Below are 26,907 nucleotides of genomic sequence, written 5' to 3'. Positions count from 1 at the left end.
AAAAGTGCTCTAATTTTTACTTAATTTAATCTTTGTAACCAAAACAGATTTCATTAAATTATCACTAATATTAAATTAAACGAACTGGCTTGTATTTTATTTAATTATATTTCATTTTACCTTAAAATATTCCAAGCTTTCCATATTAATTATTTATAAAATTAACTCTTTAGGACAGCTATTTGGTTATACAATTTTCTTTTACATCGTAAATTTCCTTAATTACCTTACAATAAAATATCTCCCAACAAATGTTCGTGGAAACATAGCCTATATATTAACTTATTAAATTTCGTAATAATTCTAATTTTTCAAGAATATCCATGTTCAACTTTTTCATATTTTAAACTACTCTGTCTTGGTTTTATGTTTAATAAAATTCTGAAATATAATTATTTTCAAATGTTGTATTAATGTTACACCGATCCATACGTAAGCTGTAACCCTGAGACTACATTAAAATCTAGATTTGTAATACAACTCTTTAACATTCTTCCTCTAATTGTTGCAAGCCCAGAGCATATATAAATATAATAAAAAGATAAATTTACTTAAAAATGTTATCTTTTTTAATTTTTTGAGTTATCCAATCACTATACAAACTTATAAATTAAATACACAACGTTTCACTTAGAATTTTCTAAGCTTCTTCAGGTAACAATGCAGATTCATACACATCATACAAAATTCTCCTACATACTAAGAAATTAACTGGTCCATCCATCCTAGATAACAATATTTCATCCCCACCCTTGTTGTAATAGATCCCCCTACTCATACCTGACTCATCTAATCTTTAGATAATTAATATTCTATATAAACTGATTGCTATAGTATGTTTTCTAAATTAAAATCGCCGATAGAAAAAATCAAGTCAACGTAGTATGCAGCATTCGGTGTAAAGATTGTTACGCGTTGTACATTGGACAAACTTCTCAATACCTTGAAAAAGAATAAAAGTCCATAAATATAGAAAAAAGGAAGTGACAGCAGTCACAAAACATACAATACAACATGAACACTCGTTCGATTTCAACAGCAACAAAATATTAGACAAAGAACAAAATACATTTAAAGGGACCACTCTAGAAATTATATACATCAAGAAAAATACAAACGCAGTCAACAATAGAACGGACATAGCCGGATTAAGCAACATATATGTTAATTTAATTTAAAAAATCATGTATTGAAATTTAGTTTTAAGGAAAATATTGTTTAACGTTCGTAATTTTTGAGAAAAATATGTGTATTGTAAAGTTTTCCATACACAGGAAATAGCAATCAGGTTATATAAAGAGATAATTATCTAAAGATACGATGAGTTTGGTATGAGTAGGGAGATCTATTACAACAAGGATGGGGATAAAGTATTGTCATGTAGAATTGGTAGACCAGTTAATTTCTTAGTATGTAAGAGCATTTTGTAGACATGTGTATGAATGTGTATTGTCATCTGAAGAAGCTTAGAGAATTCTAAGTGAAACGTTGTGTGATTTATAAGTTCGTATAGTTAAGGGAGGGGAGGAGGAAGTCGTGGTCGTAGAGCGAAGGGTGCCTTAGGGATCAATACTGGGGCCCCTGCTCTGGAACATGGCCTACGACTGTCTGTTAGACATAAGGACCACACCTGGGGTGGAACTTACCGCTTTCGCCGACGCCCTTGTGGTTGTTGTAATGGCACGATGGATGGAAGAAGTTAAACCACTGACTGATCTAATTCTGGAGAGATTGGTGGGATGGATGGCAAAGAGAGGTCTGGAGGTCTTGACTAGTAAGACGGAGATGGTAATTATGCCGGGAAGGAGACGTATTTCTAAGCTCTGTCAGTTTGGAGGGAGTTGAGTTTACCCCTTCTGGTAGAGCCAGATATTTATCGGGCTTAACCAGACACCTTGGTGGTGTTTGGCTTTACAGAACTAGGTAATGCATCATGCAAATAGTTGACGAAACTTGCAAAAAGGAGGAGAGGGTGTTCTCAGCGCTATGAAAATTAATGACAAACGTCGGGGGGCTCAGAACGGCTAAACGGATATTAATAGCTACCACGGTAACGTCAATGATCCTATACGCATCGCCAGTTTAGTGTGGGACATTGGGGATAGCGCGAAATAAGTTGAAAATTAAAAGGATATACAGAATATTATCTATCCGGGTGGCGCAGGCTTACCGCACTGTCTCTCTGGAGGTAGTGCTGGTCATAGCGGGGATGCCACCGGTGATCCCACTGGCAGAAGAGCGTTGCTCCACATACCATGGAATAGAGAGGTCGGTGGCTAGGAACACGCTGTTGAACAAATGGCGGGAAAGATGGATGCCTCAACTGGGTGTTGGACATATAGATTAATACCTTTCGCCAGGACGTGGCTTGGCAGGAGATAGAGTGAAATTGACTTTTGAAGGTCCAGTGACTTTCGGGTCATGGACCGTTCGATGAATACCTGTGTAAGAGAGGTAGGCGGACGACCCCAACTTTCAGTATTGTGGGCAGGTTGATAATGCTGAACACGCGCTTCTGAGGTGCCCTAAATATGGCCAATATGACCGTTCAGAGGAGAGTGCTCCTCTGAAGATATAGTGAATGTTATGTTCACCTCTGAGGGCGGGTTGAACTGCTGTACTAGTTGGTTCAGAGAAGTCATATCTGCAAAAATGAAAGAAGAGGACGAAACATAAGGAATGCTTGGTCTGAGAGTGGCGATGGAAGGCCAGCCTTCGGTGGTGGGCGGGGGTCCAACAGGACCGCCTCCGCTGGATGCCCCTGAGGTACACTAGGAAGCTATTACTTGAAGGCAGCACAGGTGATTCCGTTGACACGCGCGAAGATAAAGTATATCTTAAGGTAATCCCATTTTCGCGTTGTGTGAGGAGGGAAGGTTTTTAGAGGGTCCCTGCTTCGGCAGGAAACCGTATATAGCCGGCAATACGGGCCGCTGAGCGTCTGGTTGCAGATTTTCCCTTTTCCAACGCAAAACAAAAAAAAGTCTGTTTAGTTGATTGGTTAATCCAAGAAATTATTAAAGGTAATATTTTTAAGTAAAATATATCTTTTTGGTATATCTAATTCTATCCAATCAAGAGGAAAGTAAACTTAAATAAATAACATTTAAGTTAATATTCTTCATATATACATATTTAAGGCAGATTTAATTACGAGTAAGGGGAAAAAAGATTCCCCCTTATAAGACGGCGTTTGACTGAGAATATTTCCACTTACGGTGAATCGCAGAAAATTTTCAGTCCTACTAACGTCACAATGCAGTAAACAGTCTCGTTTGAATTCGTACAACTTGAAAATAAGCGTCTAGTAACATAACTTCGTAAGTTTTGTAGTGAATTATTAGTAAATAAAAAAATTCTACTATTATAAATTTTAAAGCCTTATAATATCAGCTTTTAATCGTGTTTAAAATAAAACGTTTATAATATTATTAAAAAATATATATATTTAATTATTATTTTCAAAAAAAAATTTGCGTGTCATTTTCTTGTATTCAAATTTAGTTATGGTTCTGGGAAATTGGAATCGATTGTAAATTAAAAAATGAAGTAAAAAAATATTTTATTTTAAATACAAACACAATTAACCATTTTCTTTAACGTAAGAAGGAAATGTACTTAAAAAAATATAATTCGAATACAGAAAAAATTCATTTAAAATGAGATTAGATGTAAAAATAGGCTAAGTATTATAAAAATGCTCTTTGAAAAAGCGATATATCTGTTATTAGGATGTTATTATTTAAGCTGTTTGTTTCTAATGAACAAACCGCAATCAGGTCGATGTAAAAGGATCATGAATTACGTTGAGTTTATAATCTAAACTACGTGGGAACAAAACCGTTGGGTCTGGTTAATAATACGTACTATGCAATAACCCTGTGCAATAAACATTAATGCTGCCACTTAACAATTACAGAAAGCAGTGAATACTGCGTGTAAGGGTAACAATGAGTGAGACAGTTACTTTTCTCCTATGTCACACCAGCGGACACAGTGGTTAGATCATTAGAGGATAATGTAGAACAGTGATGGATGAGTTTTGTCGGAAAACAGGCGGTGAGAATAACTTAACTGTTTAGAAACTTGCGTAATGATAAACTAGTTAATGAAAATTATTTAAATTAAATTAGGCATAATTTATCATTTCTGTACAATTACGTATAATAAATATTTTTTAAAGAAAACGAGAATTGTTTTTATTTAATCAGCATTTGACTCTTTAATGAAGTGGCTCTTAAAATCGATTTTTTTTTTAAGCTGAAAAACTAAGCATAATATGGTACAGTTTGTTACTTTCAATATTTTTTTTTTTTGTACCTTACGCATTTAATAAAATTTTACTTTTTTTATTAAAAGTTTTGTTGTTACTATTATTATTAATTTTTATTTAATAAATTTATTAATTGTAAGAGTTGTTTAATAATTAATCGATTAATTTAAAATATATATATATATATATATATATATGTCCTAAATGAAATATAATCGAATAATTAATATTATTGATAATAAAAAATTGCAAAAACATTATGAGTAGCCCCTTACAAAAGCTGTCAACACAGTTATAGGACTTTCCCGTCAGCTTTTTTTTTTTGATGCACGGCTGTGTGTAAGCCGTACAGCAACAACTACATACACACACAACTTAATTTAAAATATCTATCATTCTACTTAAATACAATATTTTTTTTATTTGTTTAATTCAATGATTCCAACTAAATCACGCACGCATACCGTATTTCATTCGCTCGGGTGTGGCGGTACTAGCGGCCAATATAAATAAATTTTTACACTTTAAATATTATTAATTTATTTAATTGTATCGCTTATCTGTGAAGTCACAACATAGCAGACGACCAAAGCAGCAGTCCGAACGCTGTGGGGTGTGTAAAGGGGGTGGCGCCTGTGTAAGACTCCACGTTGATGTGGAACAAATTTGTGGATCCAACGATATGATAATAGAAAAACCCCTACAAAAACGACACACAATACTGTGCTGTACAACATTCCATAATTATTACTATTTTTTGGAGGGATAGTGTAATTTAGCAAAAACATTTTTACATAAATTTTTTTTATAATTGTTCACATAAATATTTTTTAAAAAATGCAACGAAAATCATCCCTTGTACAGCCTTCTTTAAATCTTCAAAATTAAAACCATTATTAGGGGTGGTAGTGAAATTTAGCAGAAAAGTTTTTTTAAAAAAGTTGTTTATTAATATTCACAAAATTATCAAAAAAATAAATATAACCTTAATGATACAAAATGTGGATCATTTTCGTTAACCCCCCTCTATTTCCCCTGATCTTTTGAATTTTGTAGCATCAATGCATCATATATAGAAGAATCTGAACGAATTTGGTGAAAATCGGTCGAGTAGTTCTGGAGATATAAGGTGATTTATAAGCCAATACCTAAAATCATGTTTAGGGGTGAGGTGGAGTTTAGCGAAACATTTTTTTCACAAAAGTTGTTTACTTAATTAATATTCACAAAATTATTAAAAATATATATATATATATATATATATATATATATATATATATATATATATAATCTTAATTATACAAAATCTGAATAATTTTCGTTTTTCCCCCACATCTCCCAGCCTGACCACTTGAATTGAAACTTTAATAGCATCAATGCCCCTATTATAGAAATATTATAACCAAGTTTAGTCAAAATCGATTTAGTAGTTCTGGAGATATAAGGTGATTTACACGTCAACTTACATATATATATAGGTGTGTGTGTGTGCGCGCGCGCGTGTGCAAATACTACATATGTACATAAGCACATACTGTCGCGAAAATTTTGATGCCGTTTTTCGGTTTTCTGGGTCCTTATTGGTCAATTCGTCAAGATTCAGTGAAAACCGGATATACCCAATTTTGACCCATCACTTCTATATACTCGTAGCTATAGCTGCTATATAGATGGGAAAGTAAAAAAACAACTATATTATTTATGAAATTCAAAAAACGTAAAAAGATTGCTAGCACTTTATATTTGATAAAATATTTTAATATTTAATTTCAAAAATAATATTAAACTTAAAAAATACATGAATTTATTAAAATACTAATATTTTAAACAAAGATATAGGATAAATTTAAATATATATAACTTTTTCCTTTTTTGAAAGTTACTCAATAATTTATTATAGAAATGGTATCCGTAAAGAATGATCCTTTCGAAAAACATATCAAAACCTATTAGTAATAATTAACTTCTTCAATAACAATTAAGAAAATCAATAATTAAAACCGTGAAAAAAAAGAATTATTTAAAAAATTTAATTAAAAATAACGATCTATCATCCAACTAATTAGTTAATTGATTTTTTTTATTAAAATAATTATGAAGCAATGGGCGTCGTCATTAAAAGTTGATAATTTTAAAAATTTATTGAACGTTTTTATAAAGAGAAAGTAATTGATAAAATAACATTCATATTAACTAGAGAAATATAATATTAATTCGAGATTACAGATAACACAGTACAGTATAATATAATAGGGTGCTAATAGAAGTTCATATATGTACATACATATTCAAAACATTAAATAAAGTAATTATAATTATTATTTATTAATATTTTTATTATAAACAACAAAAAAATGATAAATTAATTTATTATTTTTGTTTACAAAGCTTGCTTAAGGGATTGTAATTAATTTCATATTTTGGTTACTAAAATCCAGGGTACTTTAACAAAAAATTCTACCCTAAAGTATTCAAAAGGGAAAAATGAAACATAATAAAAACAACACTGAATAACCTCGAGATACAAAAGAAATTCTATTTCGTAGTAACTTGAAAGAATTTACTAAAACATGCTATATTATGTGAAGTCCAATGTAAAAAAAAAAAAAAAAATGTACGTTACACTTTCATAAATATACATACAGTATAGTACATGTATGGCTACACTTAAAATAATACATCATTATTACTCGTTTAGTTATATCATAAAATATCGAATTTAATATACACATTACATTTCACAATATATGTAAGTAATTTTTTTTTACGGAACATTTATTGAAACTGCTGGGGTGTAATATTAAATTGTAATATCTGATGAATGAAACAAAAAATATTACTTGTATAAAATCTGCGATTTGTTTTAAATAATCCGTTTCTATTGGAAAAAAATTGCTGATATTCTTATTTTTATTAAAAGATATTCCTTGTAAATAATATTTAAAATAGATAAAAAAAAACAAAGAAAATTAATATACTACGGATTAATTCTATATTCTAATACATAAAACTTTATTACAGATAAAAATTGTAGTAATCACGCTTAACTTTATTTCAAAAAAACAAAAATTAAATAAAACCAGAAAAGCAAACATTTTCATTTAAATGATATTTCAATACAATTCTTTATAATAACTGTTATAGAGATATAATAATGAAACATATTTTATTTCATGATGTTTGTTACTTTTCATTTCAACGGGAATTAGATTAAAAAAATATTATATATATATTTTTTTTTCCTTTTTTTTATGGAAGAGCGGGCGTTAAGAGCTATGGTCGTTAGTCCGGTGTTAATTAATAACTTATGAAACGATTCTATGGGATTCGAACTCGGGATCTCTGCACAAAATACCGAGACGCTACCTTATTCAGCCACGGAGATCAGCAATCAATTTTAACATCCCTTAAAAACTAATAACATTTCTAACCGGGGATAAAAATTTATTTTAGTTTTAAAGTATGCTCAATATCTCGTATGTATATAAAAGTTTAGAAAAATATTTACTATTTATTTTAAATAATTTTAATTCATTTTTAAAATAAAAGTGATTTACTGGTAGGGCAAATGCCATCTCGCTTTGCCTCCCTACATGCGCCATTTTTTTTTTTTTTTTCAATAAAAATGTATAACTTAAAAGTTTTACCTTTTAAAAATTTCAAAATGGCGGCCATCTATAAACTTTTAATCACTGTTAGCTTTGTAAAAATTAATTTTATAGAATTATGTTTTATCAGACAGAATGTTAAGTATTTTATAATAAATAAAATAACAGCTCATTCCTTCAAATCGGTTAATAAACTGCTGAGTTATGGCTAAAATTGTTAAAGTATATTACAAAAATAATGCAGTCTGATAATTTTGTTCTTGTTTCTACTCATAAGTAAGATTGAATTATTTATTTATTTGTAGAAGTTGTTATTGGATACATAAGCGTTAAATTTCATTAAAATCTCTTAATCCTTTACTATCAAAAAAAAAGGAGGAACGAATTAATCCTTTACTATTTTATTAGAAAAAGGATGTATTATTAATTTAAAAAAATAGATTATTACTAATTTAAATATGTTTCAATTTTTACAACGTCTTACACCTTATACGTTTAGGAATTTTGTATTAATTTAATTCTTATATATATGTATGTAGGGTTAGCCTTAAACAAAAGATGTTATTTTTGTATTTATTCCTTGTTTTATACTATAAACATTTATCAAACAGCAGTTATACACAAAACATTACTTTTATTTAGTTTAATTATATATACATATAAGATTATCCGTTAAGAGTAATTTTTATTATTTTTCTAGACAATTTGAAAGCGAATCATTAAGGGAACATTATTTAACTACAAAATAGCTACTATTAAAATGTTTATTTAATTAAAATTCTAACGGCTTACGATGCTATAAAATAAAATTATACACTTACCACCAGTATAAAAAGAATGTTAAAAATGGAACTGATGTTGCCAATGCAAGTTGTCTCCAGTCACGTACTAAGTATACAACTCCCGCTAATGCTACTAATCCCAATGAATAAGCGATGTTAGTTAAAATTGTTACTAGAGTCCTTTTTCCTGGGCCAACAACTTCAATTGCTATAAAACAAAAGAAAAACATAAATTCTTAATGTTAATAGTACATTTATGAATATTTTATTTGTTAAAATAATTACATAGTAATAAAAAAATATTAAAATTATTCTATTTAAAAAAGTTAGTAAAGAAATCAAGGGAAACTTACTATAATCCCAAATAAAATATTAACTATGTAAGAATTTTTTTAACATAGAATATAATTTATGTAATTTCCAGAATTAAGTTGGAGTATTATAAAACGTTCTGTTCCAAAACAGAAAAGGTGCATAATTATTTTGATCACACTCCATTCTCAATTTTCTTTATGGCTGTCTTAATTTTCTTTTATGGCGTTCATGTAGCCATAACATAGCTATAAATTACTTCCTTACAAAAAAAAAAATCCCTTTCGGCACGCCGGAAGGCGGAGGTAGATTTCACCGCTGCTAAGTAAGGAATAAAAAAGATTTCCACCTTAAAGTTAAGAAAAACTTCAAATTTACTCAATACGACAATGGTTGCATGTGAAAAAAGTTTCATATGTTTAGCATACGACAAGCCCCATCTTACAGTTTCAGCAACATTTTGGTCATCCCTTGCCGTAAGGGTTGATTATATCAAAAATTATTTCAGACGAAAGTTTAGGTAATATTTAGAGGACAATGACCACTTCAAACTGATTCGATACTGTGCCTATTAAGGGAGATATGACTTTTTTTCGTCATCAAAACCCCATTTTTTCAACCCCCTGGGCCAGTGATTGGTGATATCAAAAAGCTTTATTTACATGTTTTAGGCCCTTATCCAAAGAATAGTATGAACTTTAAACGAATTCGATATTCTACTTAATAAGAAAGTTATAGCGTTAGTTTGTTTTTTCGAAAAAGTCCCCCTCCCATTTCCACTCCCATGGTTTGATTTTGGCCGTTAACGAACTCTACCGAGATTTTGGGACGATTTATTTTTAAGGAAAAATTTGAAAGTGATTGGCGCAAATTACGGCAGTTATCGTTCTACAAGAAAGTGAAATATATATATATAAACTTTTGAGCTGACGGTGGTTTTGGGATCTGGGAGATGTTAAACCCGAAGATATGTCGAAATTTTCCGGTAGTCGAATCATGGTACCCATTACAATAAGTAGCTTTCTTATGAAATATACCTAAAAATATATATATATATATATATATATTTTACGTTAGAGAGCCTTTTCCTGTGGAAAACAGAGTGTAATTATCTCAAGTAGGGATGATTATCAGTTACTTTGATACGTTTAGCATTCAAATATTTGTAAATTCATTCATCTCAATAAAGAAAGAAAATTATTTATTCAAGAAAACAGTATTTTGATACGAAAGTGAAATTATGAAATAAATTGGACAATGTTTAAAATAAACTATGGACTTAAAAGGTGAAAATAATTCAACACGTTATCTTAGTTATAATAAAATTTAGGTTACATTACTCAAAATATCGTGCAGTAAATCACTGAAACAAAAAAAAAAAATATTTCTTTTATAACGGAGATATAAAAATAATTTAAATGATATACAGATATGAAAAAAGGCCTTCAAAAAATATGTTCATAAATGGAACCAACATGACGAAAAGAGAGGTTGAAAGATTGAATAAATCGTACTTACTTTGTTCTTTACCGACTATTCTAGCAAATAATCTTAATAAAAAATTTATATTTTAAAATAAAGTAATAAATTAATATAAAATTAACTTTATGGTTTATATATTAAATATTTTAGAAAAATTAAAAAAAACGTTTTAGGATACTATTATTCTGAATCTGGGATTACATATACATAACGTTTTGTCGAAAACCAATTGCAAATACAAAAATATCATGTAACAAAATTTATTGACTGCCATAGGACTTGTTGAAATTCAACCAAACAATCAAATTTATCAATAGTAATTTAGACATATTATTATACAACTCTAACCAAGAAATCGGGAGTTCGGTTTAGAGAAACAAATATTTCAATTTATAATTATTCTCTTTATTTTTATTTCATTTTAAGTATAAATGATAATGGCATTTTTTTTGCTATCAAATCAATAAAATAGTGTATCATAGATTACTGTTAGCTGAAAATTTAAAGTTATTCAAGAGAAATTTGAAAAAACTTATTCATTGTATACAAAATGACTACCTATTGAGATATACATTTGGTAACCTATAATAAAAACATTAACGTATTTCAGACAAAGTAAAATTAATAATAGTAAAAGGTAAAATGATATGATGGTATGGTAAAAGGTACATTGGCATTTTTTTTTTAAATTCTTAAACTTAGCTTAAATGTGATAATAAATTTCCTAATTCGGCCTATCGTAATTGGGAACCTGAACTCTGGATAACAAGATCATAATATCTTTTATTAATTTTTTAGTTCAAATTTAAATTTATAAACACATATTTTAGTTTCATTAAAATTTAAAACTGTCGAAAAAAAATGTTTAACTAATTTTCCACGACATTAGCTGAAATTTGATAAACCGTTTTCAGAATTGAGATATTTTGAATTTCTGTCTGATGTAAAGAACAATTTATCGTTACCGTTTGAAGAAACCAAAATATTCATGTTATGAGGTATACTAAACAGAATAAGCTAAACTGGAATTCAACCAAAATATGGCTGTTTAGGAATTTATCTTCGTGAATGTAAAGTATTATTAAATAATCGGAGATCCGTTTCGGGGTAACAGGTAATTTGATTTGCAATTTCCCCTTTCGTTTTTTTTTATACCATGTTTTGTTTGTATTTTTCGTTATTTTTATGTAGTAATCATATAGAATTATTTAATTAGATAACGCTTAAAAAATTCTTTAGATTAAAATAAAGAATATATTTCAAGATATACAAAAATCGACCACGCGAATACTTATTCGGACCAGTAAAACTTTTCAGAAAACAACTTTTTTTACTAGAAGTAAAAAAAATCTAATCTAGGATACAATTCAACTGAAAGAGTTAATTAATTTTTAACATTCTTATGTTTTACGTAAAAATATAATAACGGGTCATCGACCTCTTGATGCCGTTTAAAAAAATTAATTTCTTTTTTCTTTTTATTAACAATGCAAATCTGCATTAAATTTTTATTGTTCTTCTGGAAGTTAAAATTGTGATAAATTTGAAAAGAAAATAAAGTAGTATCGAACTGAAAACTGCCAACTACGAATGGGATATTCTGAATCCGCATCTAATATAACAGAGCGATAAACAGTTGACCAATGATAAATATTCAATGATTCAAATATGAATATGATTGAAATATTAATATGATAATGATTCAAATATCAATGTACTAAATTTTACTAATAATATCACAAGTGTTGAAATTCTAATAAATGCTAATGAAATTTTACGGATTTATAATTTTTAAATGTGATGGATTTTTAGGTAATAATGCTAAATAACTAACTGGAGAAAAAATCAAAGAAATATCATTTTTTGTTTTTTAATTTTTTTTATATCGTTGTTATTATGAACAACAGCATAATTTCGATGGAAATTGATACAAGAACAGTTAAAATTATTTAGATTACATTTCTGATAAAGTTTGACTAAGTACCTTTCTTATTAAGACTAGTACAGAGAGTGGTAACTCGTTCACAAGAACAATAATATATTTTCAAATAAATTAAAAAAAAACAAAAACAAACAAATAGAAATTGATTAAGTTCAAAACATCTGAGTACTTTAACGTAATTACTTTTGATAATTTTAACGTGAAATTTCCCTAGCTAGCTTACTCCCGTTCGGAAACGGCAAGCTGGATAATACGCCTATTATTTCGGTTATATTTTGTAATTTTAATGTCAAAAAGTATAATTTTTTTAACAGTTATAGGCAGTAACATATCTATTTTTTAATTAATTAATTTTTTTTAACCTCCAGGTCCACCGTTAGGCATTGCTTCAGAGGATGATTGAATGATTTTTTGCGTGTGTGAATATGCCGTGCCTGACTGGAATTCGAACTCGGGACCTCCAGATGAGAGGCCGAGACGCTACCAGTCGCACCACGGAGGCCGGCTAAAATATGATGTGAACAACACATGACTTCCTTGTACGTCTATTTACCGCCGTTAGATAATGATTCAGAGGATGAGATGAATAATAAGTAGCGGGTGAAAATGCCATGCCTGACCGGGATTCGAACCCGGGACCTCCGGGTGAAAGGCCGAGACGCGCCACGGAGGTCGGCAGTAACTTATCTTGGAAAGGTTTAATATACTCATTTTTTAACGGAAAATTTAAAAACAAAATTTTTTCATTGGATGATAATTCTAATAATCCGTTACTTTTTGTACAAAATTGTTTTATTTAATTTGAAATATTTCTTGTGATTGGTAAATCAGTAATTTTTTTTCAGATAAATTTAGCACGTTCAAATGTTTGGTTTTGATAGTGCAGATAGTTTAATTTACACTTTTTTTAAAATTACGGATTTACTTCTTCATTGGTAATAAAATGGTTATAATATGGAAGCTTATTTTAACAAGTAAATTTTTTCATCCGAATATGATGGATGTAAAGAAATTACTTTTAATTGTTTAATGTTACAGGAAGTTTAAAATATCGGTGGTAACTTAATGAGTTAGTAATTAGAATTTTATTTCACTTCTTTCACGCCACTGAACTATAAATCTAATTGAAAAAGTTATATTTTTGTATGAAATGATAGTATAAACAAACTTTACAGTAGCTTATCATACAGTTTCTAAAACCTGTGATTCTATCTTTAAATCACAGTTTGCAACTGTTGATTAAAGAGCTATTATATCAGATTAAAAAACCGATAATCTTTTTTGTACTTCCGGTATATTAACACAAATAAAAAATGAAATATTTTTGTAATAAAATTTATCTAGAATCATAAGCTGTAGTTTTATTTATTTTTTATTCTTTACTGAATCGGTTCTATGACCAAGTTTAATCGGTATTTTCAACTTAATGGTCCACATCTGAGAGGTATAAATAATATTTTATTTCACACTTTTTGTTAAAGCTCCTATTCCTAGTTTCTTTTTCTAATAGTAATAATGTTCAATTTTAGATTTCAATTCAGTGAATACAGCAACGGGAAACTATTTAATTCATAAATACTTCTTAGCATTCCTGGAAATATAAGCTTGTTATTTTGGAAAATGATCAGTGTGCCATCTTTAGAGGTGATTTTTGTTTTCGTAAATTTACTCAGTTTGTATATCACAGAGTGTTGGCAATTCTTGATAATGGCTGTCATTTTACTGCGTTTTAACTCACTTATATAAGTATATTTAAATTACATCGGAAATAAACTGGCTTAGTTTGACTGTTTTTGGAGAGAATTTGGAATTATAAATTAATTAATAATGAATTAAAGTGTTTGTCATAGAATTTACACAAATTTCCCAGTAATTTCTAAATTTCTTTGGAGTAATATGCATATTATATTAATTTTTTCTTTATTATATTCGTAATTTACTATGAGGGATAAATTAATACATGAAAGTGTGGTCAAGTAAGCCATCAGACTTTTCAAACAAGATTGTAAAGTTATAAAACAATTACAGATTAAATTTTGTTGTTAACTTAAATACTACGTAATCTTTAAACACTAACTTACAGAAAATCCAAATAGGTTAATCTTGTGCCAATTTTTATAACCGATCACTTTTCGTATTAAAAAGAAAAAAAATCTAAACTAAATTCCTGAAAGTATGAGTATTATAATATAGAACATTTACATAAAAGCATTGGTGAAATATATACATCTTTATCTATGTTTAACTTTTGTTCTTTCAATAGAAAGCTTTGAATAAGCTGAGAACATAGTCGGTTGCGCGAAGGATTACATGGGATTTCTTGTAGAGACTTAAAAGATAATTCCTCTTGTGAATTGAATGAAACGAAAACTAAGAACTTAGTTCTGGTTAAAGATGTGCCAAAAGACAAGTAACAGATGCACATCAGATAAGTGGAACAGTAGACCATGTATAAAGATTAATGGAACGGACGTATTTCTTTTTTCAGTTTTGGAATACACTGCTTTAGAGATTCGTTATTATTTGTACATAATAAATTCACATATAAATGACATATTTATTTAATATTGTATTATTTCATGTTGAGATTGTTACTTCTATTTTTTCAAAAATATTGAAAGTATAAAAACTATTGTTAAATAATTTTTTTTAAAGAATATTTACAATAAAATAAAAACTATTATACTCGTAAATATCTTTTTATTATTAAAAAATTATAATTACATATTTTAATATTATAATTAACACAGTAACAATTATGACTATTAAAAAGTAATTTTTCATCATTATAAAAGATATTTATATTAAAAATCTTAACAGAATCTTTATCGAAATAATAAAAAAAATATTTTTATTACAAAATAGGGTAAAGAAGAAACCCATACAGTTCTTGATGATATCGTTTTCTAGATCGGAAATGCCTATAGAAAATTTATATATATTTACCAGGATAATTCTTATCACTTTCATTTTGTAAAAATTGATATTTACAAAGTATTATTCAAAGAAGATTGACAAATAATTTGATCTGAAAAAGATTATTTATTATTATCTCAAATCATACTCTTTTATTTCATTTTAACAATATATTTTTTTTGCATTTTCTTCGTATCAGTTCTGAATTTATTTAAAAAAAAACATTTTTATCAGTTTCAAATTATTTTTAATATATTTTCAAATAGATTAATAATTATCTGATATATAAATTCATAAAATTATTTCAAAAGCTTTTAACATTTTCTTTTATGATTTTCTTTTTTCATGGTTATTTTAATATTTTATGACTTGCTGTCATTATTATTTATGTTAGGTAATGGTATAATAATATGTTATTTAAACTCACTTTTAAAATAATTTAAATTTATACCACATTTGATGCGCTACATTTCTTCTTGTAGCTTGAAGATAAAACTTTTCCATATTTTATATTTCCGATTCGTTATATGCTAATTGTATCTTTATACAGCTGAGAAAAATAAATATTTACCTGTTACATGAAAATGGATGTAACAAAATGTTTTAGTTATAAAAGAAAAACAAAATTACGGTACCCAACCTCAACATGGAAAAATCAAGTAATGTAATAAAATGATATTATAATTTATTCATAATTTTGATTTCAATTATAATCTATAGTTTTGATAATTATAGATGAAAAACATATCTACCAGTCTATTTGCGTGAATTATTAATTCTATCTGCTTTCTTTCCTGTTCTAACATAACCCAGATCTCTCATATCTACACGCATCGAAAAAATTACATAAGTAACTAAACTGTTTAAAATTTAAACAGCTACTTAATTTTGGATATTATTTTTCGTTTGGTTAGCATGTATTTATTGAGTGGTTAGTTTGTGTATAATTGTAATGTCTCTTGCTTAGGTTAAATCATTAAGTTACGTTAGTCTAGATCCACGTTTGATAATCCACCGGGTTGGTCCAGTGGTGAACGCGTCTTCGCAAATCAGCTAATTTCAAAGCCGAGAGTTCTAAGGTTCAAATCCTAGTAAATGCAGTTATTTTTATTCGGATTTGAATACTAGATCGTGGATACCGGTGTTCTTTAGTGGTTGGGTTTCAATTATCCACATATCTCAGAAATGTTCGACCTTTTTTCCCCTACATCCCCGAGCTGGACATCCGTATACTCGACTCGGAGTATACTTAATTGGATGTCCGGCTCGGGGAAGTAATAAGAAATGGTCGAAATGGATGTAGTAAGAAATGGTCGACCTGAGATTGTACAAGACTACACTTCACTTTCAATCATCCTCATTCATCCTCTGAAGTAATACTTGACGGTGATTTCCCAGCTAAACGGGGGAAAAAAATCTATGTTTGATGAAAGTAAACTAATCCTTTTGTCACGAAGCCGTGCAACAGATATAAATATGAATTCAGAATGTATGAGTTATAACTCATAGTTAAGACTGAATCGTTCTGTCACTCTCACGTTCAAGTATAGAGGGCGACTTACAGCTGTGTACATTGCGTGCGAGAGAGATAGATTGATAGGACCTGACCGGTCCTATCAAATGGAATGACCGTAAAGATTTCGTAAAGAAATGACCTTCCTTTACGAAAATATCTGGTATAGCTCGTATACTTACATAGTATTCACTAGATTGTCAGAGTTGTTCAGGATAATTAATAGCGCAGTAAGCCAGCCGTCAGCCTACGTGCACAGCAATACGCCGCCTGCTATACAAGTCGCTGGGGAATGAAAAAAAAATATGAAAAAAATTGGGGAATGGTTAAAATCGAAAAAATTCGTGTTCACGGAAAACATGTTAAAAGCAAAACTTATAAGATTAGTAAAATCAGTTAAACAAAAGTATTATTCATTATAAAGTAGGTGAAATAGCAAAATTACATATTGTGTCGTGTTCCGACTTCCTCCAAACCATTTCAGTTTTAACGCTATAGAATAGACGCAAGTCAAAGGAGTAAAAAAATCTGTTGATAGAAGGTGTTAATAGAGTAGATGCAAATACTTGGAAAAATTGTATTTAACACGTAATTAAGGAAGAAAAAAAGCATGGGAAGCGGGCTGTTAGTGTGAAACTGATGTGATAAATTTGAGGAATAATGACAGTAGTTCACCAGACAGCAGCTTATCGGGTATTGAAGAAATACACTACTGAGTTAGCAAATTTTTTTTGTTTTACTTGAAATTTTAACATAGCGGTAATGTACTTTTTTTAAATATTTATTTTTAAGATAAATATATATGTATATATTATGACAATTTTTCTAATCTTTGTATTACAAGTTATTTTTTCTTAATTTTTATGTTAAAAGTAAAGAGAAGTGTTTTTCTCGGATGAATTGTGCTAAATTAAATTACATTAGAATCATCGTATTGTTACGTTTTGGTTTCCTGCACTCTTTCGTGAAACAAATTATAGGTATTTACTTTTATGAATAAATTTATAATACTCCTGGAAAAGGAAAAAAGTTTTATCTTTTAGTCAACTGATTATTTTTTAAATTTTAAAAAATAAAACTTTAATTAAGTTCTTAATGAAAAAATAATTAATTACTTTAATTAGTTTGTTTACAGAAAATGTTCACCAATTTAAATATTAATAACGCTTAGAGCAAAATATTATTTTTGATTTAAAATTCTCTTCCTTTAAAATTATATAAAAAGTGTGATATAATAACAACTGATCAAATTTATATGTATATAGACGAACCAGAAACATTAAAATATATGTATCATTTGTAGAGAAACAGTGATTACTGAATTTTAAAGTTATATTTATTATCCTATTAATATCATCAGTTATTATAATTTTATTTGAATTATATTGGTAGAAATGCGCATAAATAATTTATAGTACCCTGGATTTTCTGCATGAAACCCCCACATTAAAAAAAATAACCTATTCTTCCCCAATCTAACTTTTTCACCTTCTTCCCTAGGCCGGACCCACGTAAAGCATACACACGGCCCGGGGGAGTGTCCTTTACTCTAACGAGCCCACCTGTCTACCGGCTGTAAGTCCGGCATGACAGGCAGGCCCGCCGGTAGGATTTTGATTTCCTTACTTGCCTCTAACTACCAGTGTGAAATCACCACGTCCGACAAAGTCGTGCCTAACGACCCACCCCGGGAGCCAGGACTCGATATTGCATTTCCTGCCTCTAACAAGCACGACCCACAAGTTGGACCTGGCAGGGTCTCGGTCTTACCAGCTTCGGGGCACCAGAGTCTCATCACCAACGGCCAACCACACAAGCGCGGACAGATGCCGACTCCACAAAGCCTGTAGACACCAAGACAGCAATTCACCCGCGAGCAACACACTCATCTGCCAGATGATCCGCTTTCCCACAAATAACGCATACCCGCGGGTACCCACAATTGGTCGGCTGTTGATTAGACTGTCCGCAATTGTAACACAACGCCGAGCGATCAGTCTCGCGACAAGCCGAGGCCATGAGGTCCCGGCCGTAACAGCAATAATATCTATCATCAGGATCCCTCACAGAAACCCAAAAATTCACTCAGCCCCGATGTTCAATCAGCTTCCTCGCAACACCGTACGTAGTCACAGTAATGGCGTTCTGTGTCGCCGCATAAGCCGGACGAACCGAAGACACTCGAAAATCCGCTGTCCCACTAACCACCCGGCGTATGGCGTCGGTAACCTCAACCTCAGTTGTGGTACATTCAATATACCGCAGGTGAACCACCGACCTGCTACCACTCCATGTCGACATACAAGTCCTTGGCCTTATCCTGAAGAACTCAACGCAGCCGCCTTATTAGAGCTCTCAACTCGAATACGCAAATCTACAGCAGGCCCTTGTTTCACCGACAGTACATTACCCACTTCCTACGTCGCTACTGCCTCCTTAATAGTCTTGAGCAATTCGGTGTAAGAGCGCCCAACCGCCTTAATCATAGCAGTCCCGCTGTCAACAACCGCCGGGGTGGAAGGCTTTAAGCTTGCACCCCGCAAGCCTTCACTTTCTGAGGAATCCTTCGGTTGCCCATCAGCAGCCGGCTGAGGCCGAGCGAGCTCCTCCTGTTTCCCCAGTCAACGCAGATTTACTGCCGCGTGAAGATCCATTCTTGACTTCCTACCCCGAGTAGATTTCCCTCCCCCGGTCGTGAGCAGAGTACGATCACTGCCAGAACAACTTTGCCAGAACTAGACTCCTCAAAACAAACAAAAAATACAAAATAAATAAACAGAAGCTCGTAAAGTAGAGAAAAAATGTAATTACCAGATAAAAGTCTCTAAAACCACAGAAAAACGTAAAACTAAAGTAATAACCAGTAATACAGAAAAAACCGTGTCCAAAGCGCACCAAAAAAAATCAAAAAATTCTTAAAATCGAATAAAACAGGGAACAGCTGATGTAAAAAAACCTTTCTTTCCACCAATTTTTGAAGAAAATCAAGGAAAAAGTACCAAAATGCGTCAAGTATAATTACGAAAGTAATGTAATAGCTGAAAATACCGTCCATAGCCACACAAATGTAATTCTGTGGCGGAAAATTTCTAAAAGCCGTTTTGGACTAACGAAATCGTTAAAAGCGAATCCCAAGCCTCTAAAACAATATAAAACGGGTCGGAACGTGACCGAACGGCAGTAATATTGTCCACAGGCACTAATTTTGCTAAAACCAGTCTAATATTAAAAAATAAGTTCCTTGCCTCGGGAGGCTTCGAAAAGATGTAAAAAACGGAAAACGAATAACGTAACAAAAACACAGGAAAAGGAATATAAAACAAGAAAACGTAACTAACAAAACGGGAACAGAACGAAAAAACAGAAAATAGTGAAAACTGAAAACGAGTTGTTGCAAACACGTCTAAACCCCACGAGACCTCAGCTGGCCAGTCTCTAATGTAATTTTTTTTTTTTTTTTTATTTAACTCCGGGACCACTGTTAGGTATTGCTTCAGAGGACAAAATGAATGATTTGTAAATGATTTGTAGCGTATGTGAAAATGCCATATTTGACCGGGATTCGAACCCGGAACCTCTGGATGAAAGGCCGAGACACTACCATTCGCATCACGGATACCGGTGACCGGGATTCGAACTTAATTTAACTTAACCTAACCTAGCTGAAGCGTAATAAATTGTGTCACGTATAATTGTGTAAATAAGTGATGCGGATCAAAGGATACGTATTAAAAATGTAAAAATGATATTTTTGAAACTGAAAAGAAGGAAAAGACTAGAATGTTACATGCTAACTTACTAATGAAAGACTGAATTCAATGAAAACAGTTTCAACACGGTGACATTTGTCCGAATAGATAACCGCGAGTACATTATTGCGGTCAAAATAGGAAGTTCAGTTCTGTTATCTTAACGAAAACGTCGACAACAAACAGCAATCAATTAGTTTTGATAACTTTAACCCAAATGTATAACAGTATTGTTTATTAAGACACTGCGCCCGTAACATATACACATAAACTGTAGTTTCGAGTTATATCTTAAACTTTTGAGAAATAGAGGCGTCCACTTCAAAAGATCCGTATTCTGAAATGGAGTAAATAAATAAATATATATATATATATATATATTTATTTGAATGTTAAAAAATGTAGACTTATTTTTAATGGCAAATACTTATTATTATTTCACTTAATTAAACAGTAGTTAAAAATAATATCTGGCAAAAGATTAATCACTTTAATGGAATTTATTTGAAACTCTGCGGTTTGTGAACACTGACATTGAAATATAATTTACTGTCTGTCGTAACTTATACCGAATGGGAACGTTGACCTGCAAGGTATTAAACCACTGATATGCAAATTGGTTGAAATAGAACTCGCTGAACTACTGACTGCATCAAATCGAATTGCATGTTTGCATTCATTTGAATTGTATATGATTACAGTCGTTTTTTTACTAATTAATCCATTATTATTATTATCATAATTATTATTAAAATATTTTCTTTAGTTATATAATTTATTAACCAATTTGTGATTATTTTTAATCTACGGTGAAAAATATATAAATTTTTTTGTACGCCTTTTCTTATCAGTATATTGCAATGAATAGTACTCGGGTGTTGTATAAAGAAAACCAAACTTTCTTTGCAGTGTAATTATTGACTTCACTAACAGGTTTGGTTCAACTATTGACACTTCACTAATACTAATAAAAACGATACTTCGGAAAAATAATTTGTCATATACTTCCTACGGCTTTACTTACAATTTTTAATTTGTTTATTTTGTTATTTTATTGTAAAATTCAATTTTTTATTTGTTATAAACTGTAGTATATATTTTCCAATTACTAACCAAATTATACAAAGATAATGCCATAGATCAGAAACGTGAATCATTTTCAGAGGCATGTAAAGTAAATCTTATTACATTATAAAAAAATCTTTTTGAATTCAAAGTGATTAAAAAAGCTGATGAGACTGTTTTAAAAAATGAAATCAATTTGTTATTAGAATAACAGTTTTTCATAAAAGTGTTTTAATAAAATTGTCAGGTAGAATAGAGATCGTTACAGGTGAACGAAGTCACAAAATCAATCATGATTTTCGTTTTTTTCATGGTAAGCTCCTTTTCTCTTTCCCTTTTTATTGTTTCTTTCTTTATGTATATATATTTAATTTATCAAATATTTATTATGTACCAGCAAGATAATAGAATTATAACAGTCACCCAAATAGCATTTTTTTTTTTTTTTTTATTCACAACACCGTTGTTTTGTGTTTAGTTTTAAATAATTAACACACTTCAAAATAATTCGGTTGAAACGTCTTAAAAAATAAAAATACATCCAACCATAGCCAGAGATTGATCTTGAGTCCATGGGTAGGGTCTGTTTCTGTTCTTGTTCAGATATAATTTTATTTTTAATAGTGTTTCAACCGAATTATTCTAGTAGGTGGGAGTTTGTAAAAATTTGACTGACGGTTTTATATTATGCAATTAAAGCCTCATCAACATTTTACTTTCACGGTTTATGTAATTAAAATTTAGTAAATTACATTAATATTTACATGGGATTTAATATGTTTAATAAATTTACTTCTATATGCATGTTGTAAATTTATGTATATTTTAAATGGTGATTCCATATGATAAGATAAAAGACACGTATTTTTTTTATATTCTTATTTTGCTTCTTAATAAGGTAAAATATAGAGAGCTCTTTAAATTAAAAAATACGTGTATTTCCTAAGAATTCTTAACTTTAAATAACGAGTTTTCTTGTCTTGAAGAAATTTAAAAAATCGGTAACCAACGATTCACATTTTCGGTCGTAAACGTTTTTATTTTTACGATGGATGTACGTTAAAATTTTCATATCTTCATGTTTACAATATATATATATGTTAGGTAAATTCGATTAATCCGGTGATTATGCATAGTAAATAATTTACAATAACCAGGTAATTAATTACTTATAAATTTGATTAATCGTCTCCAATGTTGTAGAATTTAATAAATATATACAATTTATTAAGTATACCGGTCATTTTACATGTTCATCATATTCTGCATATTGCAATTAAAATATCTACTTGACTATAAGCAGTAATAACTGAATTTATTAAATAATCAGAACGTTCCTGTTAACTAGATGAAGTTAGCGAGCGTAGGTTATGTTTGATTAGACTTATTTTTCTTTTTTTCCTATTTAGCCTCCGGGAATCACCGTCAGGTATTACTTCAAAGGATGAATGAGGATGATATGTACGAGGTGTGTGAGAAAAGTTATGAGATTGGTAATACTGCGAGCGATTTGGCAACGCTGTGTCTACCGGTCTGTGCTAGACCGGTTTGTTCATCCCTTCCACATGCTCAATACGAGTTTCAACAACGTTCAGCCAACACATTATTTTTGACAGCGCCGTCAGTAAAGTTGTGTTTTTGTTGTGTGTTACGAAAATGGACCATCGGAATTTAGAGCAACGTTGTGCAAAGTTTTGTGTTAAACTTGAGGAATCCCCGTGTGAGACCTTTAAAAAGTTGAAACAGACCTATTGGGAACGTTGCTTATCAAGAACACAAGTTTTTCGCTGGCACAAATATTTTTTGGAAGGCCGAGAACGTTGAAGATCAACCTCGCTCAGGGAGTCCGTCAACTTCAAAATCTGACGAAAACGTTGAGTCTGTGTCAGGGTTCTTGTGAGATCAGACCGTCATTTAACAATAAGGATGGTGAGTGAACAGTTAAATTTAAACACTTTCACCTTACATCAAATTTTGACAGACGATTTGGACATGCGAAAGGTTTGTGCGAAATCGGTGCTGAAAAACCTCACAACGGAACAGAAGGACAATCGAAGAAACGTGCCCGTTGATCTTCTTGAGAGGATTGATAATGACCAAGAATTCTTCAATCGTGTGATCATAGGTGATGAATCCTGAATATTTGAGTACGATCCTGAAACAAAGAGGCAAAGCGAAGAGTGGCACACTCCGTCATCTCCTCGACCGAAAAAATATCGAATGGGCAAATCAAAGATCAAAACCATGCTGGTTTCCTTTTTTGGCAGTAGGGGTATCGTGCATAAAGAATTTGTTCCTCCAGGATAAACTGTCAACCCAGGGTTTTACAAAAGGTGTCCTTGAAAGGCTCAGGAGAAGAGTGATTCGTGTGAGACCAGACATTGCGGACAAGTGAATGCTTCATCATGACAATGCCCCGTATCACACGGCCATTTCCATCATGGAGTTTTGACCTCAAAATGCATTTTTACGGTTCCTCAATTTACGATTCCTTTATTTATTAATTGGTTTTAAAATATGAGCTTTATACAAATAACACAAAAGTTCAATGTTATTTTGCTACCTTTTAAAAGGCAAACTACCAAATTAATTTAATTAATATATAATTTTATAACGAAATGCCTTTATTTCATTATAAAATTTAAATAGAATATTTTATTCAAGTGTTAGCTCAAAGGCTTCTTTTAACATTATCGTAATACTAAGAATACACAAAGCGTAGATAGCAATTATGAGTTGCATCAGATCTTCATTTATACGAACAATTCCTTTTATTCTCAAAAGCCTACATTATTAAAACTGATACATTTTTATTTATCCTGAACGTTTTTATGGTACACAGTTTTAACACGTTACACAATTTTTAATACATCGTTAATTAATCAAAAACAAAATTTCAGGAAATCAAGTAATATTTTTTCAGTGGTTTTCTTTTATTCGAAATCTTGTATAAATCAAATTTAGTAATTGAAATTTGACACACTTCCGTTATCCAATTAAGCTGAAATATAAATAACTTGAATTTAATTCTGATAATATTACTTTATGTTATTCCTTAATAAGATTATTTATTTATTAATTAAAACAAATAATAGAATCGATATGTTCTGATTTTAAGTCATCTGAAAAATCGACGTTAATAAAAGTTTTTGTGTTAGATATTTAACAAAATAATAATATAAGACCAATGTAGGTTAGATTGCCATTGATTGAGATGTTTTTTTTTCAATATAATTATGAAAATGCCATTGTTATATATTTCATACTATTTGTATAAACGTTTGTGTTTTAATAAATCATTTATTTCGCTTTGTATATTATTGTTATTCTGAATGTTATATTAATTTTTATTTTTAAAAATATGTATTTATAATAATATGTTCTCATTGTAATAGATTAGTTGATGATGTTCTGGCGTTAAGACAGGTTTTTCAAATGGCAAAATTTCTTCTCTATACGCTCTCTCCCGTCAAGATTACATCATCTTTATGTAATCGTTCTTACCATAATCTTGACTTATTAATTTTAGAAATAATGTTTTGTCGCGCATAGTTTTATTCTATGTTCGTTTTCTGCCATTCTCTCCAGAATGTCCTTCAGTATAATATTTTTTGTTGTATTTTTGGAATTGACGTTAACAAACCATTCCAGTGCAAAGCTAAGTTAGTAAAACAATTCCTAAAGTAGCCAACAGATTTTTCTGTATGTCACCTCCCTTCTGATACATTAGGTTTCAGCAGCGATAAAAAACATCTAACGTGAGAATCACATGACTTCCTTGTACGCCTATTAAATTACATATACACACATTTTTCTGCACTTCATTTAAACTTATTTCATTGGGAAGTGAGAAACGATCCTCCAATTTTTTAATAAGGTGGACAGATAAAGAATTGCATTGTGGTGGAAACCACATTGTATCATGTTTTTTGTGATTTCATATCAGCATTTTGTATTAGTTTATATATTAATGTTGTTTACGTCGCTGAAGTAGTTATGTAGCATGAGAACGTAACGGATCCGTAATCATGACCACAACGGTTCGAATCCGATTTCATATACATATATTTTTATTAATTTTTTTTTTTAAATTTATTTATATTGATTTATTAATAAGTATTAATCTCTGTAAAAATTTTTGAATTAAAATGAAAAGTACATAAAACTTTAACTAATAACTTCTGATTTATTTTCATATTTTCCCAATCAGAGGTTAATAATTATTAATGAATCAATATATTTAAAAAAAAAGAGGGCAAGTCGAATTCGAACCGATGTGCCTTCCCGTTGTAAAATACAAATATTTCATTAATTAAAATTCTATTTGGCTATAACTCTGGAACCAATGCAATTAAATACCGCTTCTGATGTATCGTTGAAAAGCTCTCAATGAGGGCTTATTACTGCAATTATGGAAAAGTCCATAATCCAGTTTTTTGATTTTGGGATTTTTTGGTCCAGTAGATTGGAATTAAAAGGGGAGGTGCACAATTAGATGTTACAACAGTCTTAAATCCAAAATTTGAATATTCTATGGCTAATAGTTTTTCAGCTATGCGAGATACATACATATATATGTACATAGGTACGTACGATACGACGAAACTAGTCAAAATGGATTCAGGGAAGGTCAAAATGGATATTTCCGTTGAAACCTGAAAACTGGAATTTTTCGCGATTAAAATACTTCCTTTACTTCTTACAAGGAAGTAAAAATAGGTAAATAATTTATAAAATAAAATAAATTAATTAATGATATGAGGTGTGTGAGAAAAGTAATGATTATCTGGAGCTCCCGTCGGTTCGTGAGATTGCATAACAGCGCAATGTCAAATACCTGCAAAGGCTTGAAAATCATGTAAACCACTTTGCAATTAATCTACTCGATAACAGCAGAGACGTCCAAGGGTAGAAATGTGCCCATGTACTCGACCTAGGTAGGGTCTGCAGTTTGGAATCTAACACTGTCAAGTTTAATGGTGTCGTATCTAATTTCTTGTTACTTCTCTTTCTTTTTATTTTTTTTTATTTGTTATTAATGTTTGTTTTGTGGCCTATATGGTGCTGAAATTATTCGTTTGTGATTTATGACTGAGCTTGAAATTTCATAATGAACCTTACGTTTACTTGTAACTATTTATTGTGTATTATTTATTTTGGGGGTTCCTTAAGGATCTCCTGATCATATGTTTTGTCAGGAAACCTACTTATGGCTCCGCAGGAGAGCCGATTGTAATTATACTTGTTAACCAGCATAAAAAAATT

The 26,907-nt window shown here is 30.3% G+C and overlaps 1 protein-coding gene across 1 annotated transcript in view; it reads right to left on the bottom strand.

Annotated features, from left to right (window-relative positions):
• Balat (Beta-alanine transporter) overlaps positions 1-26,907 on the bottom strand; it is a 923,597-nt gene that overhangs the window by 250,103 nt on the left and 646,587 nt on the right. The window contains exon 5 of the mRNA XM_075369712.1: positions 8,703-8,871. Within this exon, the coding sequence (XP_075225827.1) occupies positions 8,703-8,871 (169 nt within the window). The remainder of the gene's footprint in view (positions 1-8,702; positions 8,872-26,907) is intronic.

The sequence above is a fragment of the Lycorma delicatula genome, chromosome 6 (genome assembly GCF_047948215.1).
Source record: "Lycorma delicatula isolate Av1 chromosome 6, ASM4794821v1, whole genome shotgun sequence".
Lineage (NCBI taxonomy): Eukaryota > Metazoa > Arthropoda > Insecta > Hemiptera > Fulgoridae > Lycorma > Lycorma delicatula.
The sequence above is the reverse complement of the archived record's forward strand: the minus strand, read 5'-3'. Positions and strand labels throughout refer to the sequence as shown.